Source organism: Pagrus pagrus, assembly GCF_965226575.1.
Source record: "Pagrus pagrus genome assembly, chromosome: 19".
Taxonomy (NCBI): Eukaryota; Metazoa; Chordata; class Actinopteri; order Spariformes; family Sparidae; genus Pagrus; species Pagrus pagrus.
Genome location: NC_140203.1, coordinates 450,612 through 460,499, shown reverse-complemented (window position 1 = coordinate 460,499; position 9,888 = coordinate 450,612). Strand labels below are relative to the sequence as shown.

Genomic DNA, 9,888 nt, shown 5'->3' with positions numbered 1-9,888 from the left:
ACGTCCTGTGTCCGAGTGTCACAGAGTGTCCTGTGAACTCAGGTATGGAACTGGTCCCAGATCAGCTGCTGTTTACACGAGTCAGCTGATTTCATCAGAACAGATCGTCTCTGTGGTGGAGGACGAGCAGCTCAGTCTGCTGAGCACACACCCGTCAGGTGCTCCACCCGTCAGCTACTCCACCCGTCAGGTACTACACTATCAGGTGCTTCACCCGTCAGGTACTCCACTATCAGGTGCTTCACCCGTCAGGTACTCCACTATCAGGTGCTGCACCCGTCAGGTGCTCCACCCGTCAGGTACTACACTATCAGGTGCTCCACCCGTCAGCTACTCCACCTGTCAGGTACTACACTTTCAGGTGCTCCACCCGTCAGGTACTCCACTATCAGGTGCTCCACCCGTCAGCTACTACACTATCAGGTGCTCCACCCATCAGCTACTCCACTATCAGGTGCTCCACCCGTCAGCTACTACACTATCAGGTGCTCCACCCGTCAGCTTCTCCACTATCAGGTGCTCCACTATCAGGTGCTCCACCCGTCAGGTACTCCACTATCAGGTGCTCCACCCGTCAGGTACTACACTATCAGGTACTCCACCCGTCAGGTACTACACTATCAGGTGCTCCACCTGTCAGGTACTACACTATCAGGTACTCCACCCGTCAGCTACTCCACCTGTCAGGTACTACACTATCAGGTACTCCACCCGTCAGGTACTACACTATCAGGTACTCCACCCGTCAGCTACTCCACCCGTCAGCTACTACACTATCAGGTGCTCCACCTGTCAGGTACTACACTATCAGGTGCTCCACCTGTCAGGTACTACTGACAGCGTATCACCATCAGTCACCGCTAGCTGCTGCTAACTGTCATTAGCTAATTAGCTCAGTTAGCTGTGCAGCTAGTGTTGCTAAGTCTTCACTGACGGAACGGCAACACTGTTTTCTCTTCACACTGTTGAAATTCTTACATACTGCACCTTTAAAGAGGCTTTTACAATATCAATGAGTAATAATACAAACTGTCCATCTGTGTGTGTGTGTGTGTGTGTGTGTGTGTGTGTGTGTGGATTGGAGCTGTATGAAGTGTTGTTCATCAGTCAGAGTAGATCTTTGTGTGCTGCTTTAACGTCCAACAGGTTCTGACTTCACTCAGAACTGTGAGCGGCTGAAGAACCTGAGTCTGTGACAGAGACTGAGTCTGAAGCCTCTTTTAGTTAGAAACGCGCCACCTGTGCAGCCAGGTGAAGCTGCAGTCTGCCGCCAGGTAAAGCTACAGCCAGGTAAAGCTGCAGCCAGGTAAAGCTGCAGACTGCAGCCAGGTGAAGCTGCAGTCTGCCGCCAGGTAAAGCTGCAGCCAGGTAAAGCTGCAGACTGCAGCCAGGTAAAGCTGCAGTCTGCCGCCAGGTAAAGCTGCAGCCTGCCGCCAGGTAAAGCTGTAGCCAGGTAAAGCTGCAGCCAGGTGAAGCTGCAGTCTGCCGCCAGGTAAAGCTGCAGACTGCCGCCGGGTGAAGCTGCAGTCTGCCGCCAGGTAAAGCTGCAGACTGCAGCCAGGTGAAGCTGTAGCCAGGTAAAGCTGCAGCCAGGTGAAGCTGCAGTCTGCCGCCAGGTAAAGCTACAGACTGCCGCCGGGTGAAGCTGCAGCCAGGTGAAGCTGCAGTCTGCAGCCAGGTAAAGCTGCAGACTGCCGCTAGGTGAAGCTGCAGCCAGGTGAAGCTGCAGTCTGCCGCCAGGTAAAGCTGCAGACTGCCGCTAGGTGAAGCTGCAGCCAGGTGAAGCTGCAGTCTGCCGCCAGGTAAAGCTGCAGACTGCAGCCAGGTGAAGCTGTAGCCAGGTAAAGCTGCAGCCAGGTGAAGCTGCAGTCTGCAGCCAGGTAAAGCTGCAGACTGCCGCCAGGTGAAGCTGCAGCCAGGTGAAGCTGCAGTCTGCAGCCAGGTAAAGCTGCAGACTGCCGCTAGGTGAAGCTGCAGCCAGGTGAAGCTGCAGTCTGCCGCCAGGTAAAGCTGCAGACTGCAGCCAGGTGAAGCTGTAGCCAGGTAAAGCTGCAGCCAGGTGAAGCTGCAGTCTGCCGCCAGGTAAAGCTGCAGACTGCCGCCGGGTGAAGCTGCAGCCAGGTGAAGCTGCAGTCTGCAGCCAGGTAAAGCTGCAGTCTGCCGCCAGGTGAAGCTGCAGCCAGGTGAAGCTGCAGTCTGCAGCCAGGTAAAGCTGCAGACTGCAGCCAGGTGAAGCTGCAGCCAGGTAAAGCTGCAGCCAGGTAAAGCTGCAGGCTGTAGCCAGGTGAAGCTGCAGCCAGGTGAAGCTGCAGTCTGCCGCCAGGTAAAGCTGCAGACTGCTGCCAGGTGAAGCTGCAGCCAGGTGAAGCTGCAGTCTGCCGCCAGGTAAAGCTGCAGCCTGCCGCCGGGTGAAGCTGCAGCCAGGTGAAGCTGCAGTCTGCAGACAGGTAAAGCTGCAGACTGCCGCCAGGTGAAGCTGCAGCCAGGTGAAGCTGCAGTCTGCAGCCAGGTAAAGCTGCAGACTGCAGCCAGGTGAAGCTGCAGCCAGGTAAAGCTGCAGGCTGTAGCCAGGTGAAGCTGCAGCCAGGTGAAGCTGCAGTCTGCCGCCAGGTAAAGCTGCAGACTGCTGCCAGGTGAAGCTGCAGCCAGGTAAAGCTGCAGGCTGTAGCCAGGTGAAGCTGCAGCCAGGTGAAGCTGCAGTCTGCCGCCAGGTAAAGCTGCAGACTGCCGCCAGGTGAGGCTGTAGCCAGGTAAAGCTGCAGCCAGGTGAAGCTGCAGTCTGCAGCCAGGTAAAGCTGCAGCCAGGTGAAGCTGCAGACTGCCACCAGGTGAAGCTGCAGCCAGGTGAAGCTGCAGCCAGGTAAAGCTGCAGCCAGGTGAAGCTGCAGCCAGGTAAAGCTGTAGCCAGGTAAAGCTGCAGCCAGGTGAAGCTGCAGACTGCAGCCAGGTAAAGCTGCAGCCAGGTGAAGCTGCAGACTGCCACCAGGTGAAGCTGCAGCCAGGTGAAGCTGCAGCCAGGTAAAGCTGCAGACTGCCGCCGGGTAAAGCTGCAGCCAGGTGAAGCTGCAGCCAGGTGAAGCTGCAGTCTGCCGCCAGGTAAAGCTGCAGACTGCCGCCAGGTGAAGCTGCAGCCAGGTAAAGCTGCAGACTGCAGCCAGGTGAAGCTGTAGCCAGGTGAAGCTGCAGCCAGGTGAAGCTGCAGTCTGCCGCCAGGTAAAGCTGCAGACTGCCGCCGGGTGAAGCTGCAGTCTGCCGCCAGGTAAAGCTGCAGACTGCAGCCAGGTGAAGCTGTAGCCAGGTAAAGCTGCAGCCAGGTGAAGCTGCAGTCTGCCGCCAGGTGAAGCTGCAGCCAGGTAAAGCTGCTGCCAGGTGAAGCTGCAGACTGCCGCCAGGTGAAGCTGTAGCCAGGTAAAGCTGCAGCCAGGTGAAGCTGCAGACTGCAGCCAGGTAAAGCTGCAGCCAGGTGAAGCTGCAGACTGCCACCAGGTGAAGCTGCAGCCAGGTGAAGCTGCAGCCAGGTAAAGCTGCAGACTGCCGCCGGGTAAAGCTGCAGCCAGGTGAAGCTGCAGCCAGGTGAAGCTGCAGTCTGCCGCCAGGTAAAGCTGCAGACTGCCGCCAGGTGAAGCTGCAGCCAGGTAAAGCTGCAGACTGCAGCCAGGTGAAGCTGTAGCCAGGTGAAGCTGCAGCCAGGTGAAGCTGCAGTCTGCCGCCAGGTAAAGCTGCAGACTGCCGCCGGGTGAAGCTGCAGTCTGCCGCCAGGTAAAGCTGCAGACTGCAGCCAGGTGAAGCTGTAGCCAGGTAAAGCTGCAGCCAGGTGAAGCTGCAGTCTGCCGCCAGGTAAAGCTGCAGACTGCCGCCGGGTGAAGCTGCAGCCAGGTAAAGCTGCAGTCTGCAGCCAGGTAAAGCTGCAGACTGCAGCCAGGTAAAGCTGCAGACTGCAGCCAGGTAAAGCTGCAGTCTGCCGCCAGGTAAAGCTGCAGACTGCCGCTAGGTGAAGCTGCAGCCAGGTGAAGCTGCAGTCTGCAGCCAGGTAAAGCTGCAGTCTGCAGCCAGGTAAAGCTGCAGACTGCCGCCGGGTAAAGCTGCAGACTGCCGCCGGGTAAAGCTGCAGCCAGGTGAAGCTGCAGCCAGGTAAAGCTGCAGTCTGCCGCCAGGTAAAGCTGCAGACTGCCGCCAGGTGAAGCTGTAGCCAGGTAAAGCTGCAGCCAGGTGAAGCTGCAGTCTGCCGCCAGGTAAAGCTGCAGACTGCCGCCAGGTGAAGCTGCAGCCAGGTGAAGCTGCAGACTGCAGCCAGGTAAAGCTGCCGCCAGGTGAAGCTGCAGACTGCAGCCAGGTAAAGCTGCAGCCAGGTGAAGCTGCAGCCTGCAGCCTTGTCTGTGTGAAGCGGAGGTGTAATAGTCCTCCTCTTCAGAACAGCCGCCACTGGGGTAGGCGTGAACAGTGACGTGGCGTGAAGCACGAAGTTGGGCGTGAACAGTGACGAGTGGTCTGGTTATTGACGGTTCTGTCTCCCGGACCTCAGCGGCTCATACGGGCGGACCAGACCCCCAATGTGCCGCAGCGCAGTCCGTCTAAATCCGCAGACCTAGCCGCAAAAAGGACAGCCCAGCGGGGGGTTGCTGTCCAGTGTAAAGACAGTAAACCTCATCTGTACCTTCAGGCTCATGAATGAAACGTGTCCCGCCCCGCCCCGCCCCGCCCGCCCCGCCCCCGCACCCGCACCGCTCCGCCCCGCCTCGCGGCTCTGAAGACACGTCGATCACTCCGTCACAGCTCTCTGTGATTGGCTGGCTGCAGGTGTTCACGTGAAGCCTGTGTGAGCTTTGCAGCCACGAGAGAAAATCCTACAGCAGCTTCAGAGAGAGAGGAGAGCAGCTCGAGACCGGAACCGTCCAGAGGGAGGACATGGACCCGACCCGCCGCTGAAGGAGAACCACAGAGGAGGACAGGACCTGGCCCAGGTGTACCCGCTCTCCAGGTGAGACACACGGCTTACTGTGGTCTGACAGACAGACCGGAACCAGCTGAGCAGCCCGCGTGCACAGGTGGGTGTGTTGCTGCCGTCAGTGAGGACAGAACCGTGTAGAAACCTGGTCACCTGAGCTCAGTCACACACACTTATATATACATTAACCTTCATCAAGCTGCAGTCAGCAGGCGGTTCTGACGGGACTGGGTCTCACACCGACCCAGTTTAATGCTGAGAGTCATTCTTCCATCCAGAGACAGAACATGATTGTAGTCAGTGAACTGGGCTGAGTGCTGTGTGAGCGGGTCACCCACACTGAGATGGACTTAAGTCACAATTCAATAGAATCTGTTTAAAGTTCGGATGATGCAACGTGTTTGATTTCTTATAGAACTAAGATCCGATTCTAGTCTCCTGCTCTGAGTCCAGTTGTGTGTTCTGTTGGTTAAAACGTCTCCAATATAAAGCAGATCCAGTGAAACTGTTGAACTGTTGGTGCTGGAGACACGTGTGGCTGCTCATCAGGGAACATTAATGATCTTCATGGTCCAGTCGGACTTTGTGTTCTGGGCTCCTGACAGGTGAGTGACGGTAAAATGTAAGAACACGTCAGAATGAACTTTACATTCATTAAAAGAGAGCAGAACTGATGTAGAACCCAGATGTGTCAGTAAAACCCAGATGTGTCAGTAGAACCCAGATGTGTCAGTAGAACTCAGATGTGTCGGTAGAACCCGGATGTGTCGGTAGAACCGAGATGTGTCGGTAGAACCCAGATGTGTTGGTAGAACCCGGATGTGTCGGTAGAACCCGGATGTGTTGGTAGAACCCGGATGATTAACAAACACAACATTGGATCAGTTTCTTCTTACTGTTATTTTCTCGCTCTGTATAACTTAAAGGCAGCTGACTGAATATAATGAACATTAAAGGGAAGGTGTGATGAGCGGTCCTGGTTTGTTTGTCTGTTTTTGTTTGTTGGTTTGTTTGTTTGTGTTTCTGAAGCTATAAAGCATTGAGTTATTGTCTATCTCCCGTGCGTTCTGGGTTTTATAAGTTGGAACTGATGGACTGGATCATCTCGCAGCCTCAACATGAGCTGAGATCAACCAGAGCAGAAGTCAAACAGCCGCTTTACCTTCTGATGTGTAACAGACACAATGATCCAACACGACTAAGATACTGAACAAACGTCAGATCTGTGAAATAAAACCCTGACTGGATCAGAACCACACTCACGGCTCTGAACCTTTTCCCTCCGTCCTCCTCACGTCTGTCTGTTCTCTGAAGTGTCTCAGCTGCTTTAAACACATTTAATATTAATTGATGATGTCGCCTTCATGCGAGAGCTGAACTGAGTGTTGTTGCTGTGGTGACGTTCTCTGAGTAGTTAGCTCAAACTTAGCTTATCATCGCTAATTCTCAGCAAGCGTTCAGTAACATCCCACAATATGCCACGCCCACTTGTGTGATGTCATACTCAGGTGAACTTCCTCACGTGCAGTTAATCATCATGGTTGATGGTTGTTTATGTTAATTTAATGATGGTCGCCGTCAAAGCGAGCGTTCAGTCTGAAGGTGTCAGCTGATGTCTCCATGATGCAGGTGAGCTCACAGGAGGATCAGGAACTGTGGTCCACAAGACGACTTCCTGACACTTTTCTGGTCACATGATTCTGCTCCATGTTTCTTCTTCAGACTGTTGTTGTGATCCTGAGACCACCTGACCGTCTCGTCTCCTCTCTGTTTCAGCGCACTGAGCTGTCTCCTCCGAGTTCATCATGCCGATCGACATGGCCTTACCTCTGTTCCTGTCCAATGAGGACTTTGTCTTCGGGACGTCTCCTGAAACCTGTAAACCTGCTCTGAGCTCCTGCCTGAGGTTTCAGCAGTGTGTCGATCAGAGCGACGGGCGGTCCTCCAGGAAAGACTTGAGAAAGGCCAAGAAGCAGGTGACGTTTGCTGATCACAGAGGTCTGTCTCTCACCAGAGTGAAGGAATTCTCCGAGTTCAACGACCCCATCGACATCCCTCTGAACATCCAGGAGATGCTCAGCTCTGCTCTCTCTCTGACGGCCGAGGAGGACAAGCTGGTGCTGGACTTCACTCAGCCCTCCTCAGACTACCTGTGCTTCCGTCAGAGCCTGGAGAGGAACTACGTCTGCCTGGAGCACTGCGTGCTGAAGGACAAGGCTTTAGAGGGAACCGTTAAAGTCAAGAACCTGTCCTTTGAGAAGTGTGTGAAGCTGCGGGTGACCTTTGACACCTGGAACAGCCACACGGACGTAGACTGTGTTTACATGAAGGACACGTATCCCAGCTCGTACAGCGACACCTTCTCCTTCCACGTGTCTCTGCCCGCCGAGCTGCAGCCGCACGAGCACGTCGAGTTCGCCGTCTGTTACGAGGTGGATGGACGCGAGTACTGGGACAGCAACCAGGGGAGCAACTACAGGGTCGTCTGGTCCTCCATGAAGAGGATCCATCAGGACGCCTGCAGCCGCCACACGGACTCCTTTCACTTCGGGATTCACTTTGACCGATACGGCAGCCCCACCTGTTCACACGGGATCTTCCCTGACTGGCCGAGTTACGCAGGATACGAGAACACGGGCCCGTACTACTGAACAGGAAGCAGACGTCTGTGGTCCTCCGACCGCCATCGGACCTGTTGTCAACATCAGTCCTGACTGATCCGATCAGCTCTCAGTACCGTGTGAACGAGACGTCACTCAGGCCACATTTAGAGGTGGTCTGGGCCTCTGTGAACACACCAACTGTTTAACTGGTCCAACCACCGACCCAGTAACCACATCACCAGACTCCTTTAACAAATGTAGTGATTTTAAGAGTTGTTTCATGAGGAGCAACGACTGGAGCCTTCTTGTAACTTCAGCTTTAAATCAGAACATGAAGTTGTTTCTCTCTTTCTGTTAGAAACATGTTAATGTCAGGTGTGAAGTGATGGACGCAGAGCTGAACACTGACCGGATCACTCAGGACAGGCGGACGTCACGCAGCTGCAGACTCGTCAGCCAACTTTGTCGTCCTGAACACTAAGTATGGCACACCTGGTGTCTCCTGGTGTCTCCTGGATAGTGATTGGCATTTTCATTTCAATTTTAGGATTGTTTATTAAAATAGTGTTAATTGATTAATGATTGGAGCTGTGCTGAGTCTCCCCGCAGGAAGGTTTAATATTTTACAGGACAAGTTGCTTCAGATGTTTCTCAACACCGCTGTGGTTTTATTTCACAATCCTCTGCAACTAGTTTCCACACAGAGTCCCAACAAACCAGTTTTTCAGTTTGTACCTGGTCAGAATTAGATGTGCAATTCATGTTTGTGTTTTTTAAAAGGTGAAGTACTTTTAGCACCATGAGCTCCTGTAAGTCAGCGTTTTTGCACATTTAATGTGAACAACCTGAGTCAGGTGTGTTTGCACACGAGAACAAAGAGAAGCCACATTGGTTCATGTGTTTCTGGATCATTTAGCATTAGCATTAGCACCTATTTCCTGTCTGTGTTCACTGTCTTGTTGTTTGCACATGCTCAGTGTTGACCTGTCTGAAAGTAATTAAAGAGACGCTGCTGAATAAAGTGAAACTTTTTAAGTTCTTGTGTTGTTACAGTTTGTTTCTGTGTTACAGTCTGCTGTCGCACACGCCAACGCATCACAGCAGCCATCTCTGCACTCTCACTGTGTGTGTGTGTGTGTGTGTGTGTGTGTGTGTTGTATATTGATGATGTATATTATATAAGAATGTAAAGACGTCTGCTGTGACGCGTCTGCTTCAGTCTCTTCAGGTCTTGTGTGGCGACGCTGTGTTCAGTGTATATAACCTGCATGTCTCTGCTCATGTGACCCTGGAAATGTAGGACGGTGTCGTGTGGACGTGGGTCTGCTCCGTCCTTCAGCCTGCTGCGTCTGTGTTTGTTCTGCAGGTAACACAGGTTCACTTATGTAACCGTGGAGACGAGTCAACAGGAAGTGCTTTACATTTGTTTACATTCAGACAGAAGAGCTAAAGGACGGCTCTCTGATGGCTCTGAAACCAGGTCACTGCAGTATTGATCACAGATTATCTCTGTTTGTGCACGATTCAGTCACAGCGCTGGAAAAAGTAAAAGTACAAATATCACACACTCGGTTACAGGTAACAGTCCTGTAGGACACATACTACTTGAGTACTTAAGTATCAGCAGCCTGACAGTAACAGTAACTTCCTCAGGACTTCACACTTCCTGATTGGTCCCACCGGAAGTTGATCACTTTATCAAAGATATAGATAGATAGAGATATATATATATATATATTATACACACTGTGATTTAGTTTAATTGTTTTAAATGTTTTGTATTTTCATATTGTGTGTGTGTGTGTGTGGCCTTCCTTGCCTTCCTTGTGCAGACAGGTGATGATGAAGACGTGTTCCTGTTTTGCACATCACGTCCTGCAGATGGAGACAGAGTCCTCCCTCTGGTGGCAGATCATCAGGAGAATGATGGTTTCAGGCACTAGAGGTGCTGATGGGGCCGCAGCACCCCCCAAAACACGGCTGTAACACATGCCGAATTCACAAGAAGGCCCAAATAAATAAGACCTTTTGAGAGACAGCGTTTCAGAAAGTTTATTAAGTTCCTCTTAAGTCGAAAACTCACAAAATTGAGCGATTTTCTAAGGCAGTCTGGGGACTTTCTCTCCCTCTTCACCTCCCTGCTGTTGTTGACTGCAGTGATGCTCAATGAGCCGTTTCTTTATTTTAATTTTGTATATTTAACTTGACTGTGTAAATGATGTCACGTTAACCTTTATTTTGCCTCAGTAAAGTCTGAACTCACTTTCGGCTGTAATATCAGACCGAACCGGAACCTGGAGAGTTTTCTTTAAAGCATGAGGCGTGTTTCACTCTGCTGGT

At 52.6% G+C, this 9,888-nt stretch overlaps 1 protein-coding gene across 1 annotated transcript; it reads left to right on the top strand.

The window, feature by feature from the left end:
• The first annotated feature begins 4,798 nt into the window (after positions 1-4,798).
• Positions 4,799-8,586, top strand: ppp1r3b (protein phosphatase 1, regulatory subunit 3B). The gene is made up of 2 exons (XM_084382426.1): positions 4,799-4,978; positions 6,722-8,586. Exon 2 carries the CDS (start codon positions 6,751-6,753, stop codon positions 7,594-7,596), a length of 846 nt encoding a protein of 281 aa, XP_084238552.1. The 5' UTR covers positions 4,799-4,978; positions 6,722-6,750; the 3' UTR covers positions 7,597-8,586.
• Positions 8,587-9,888: the final 1,302 nt, after the last annotated feature.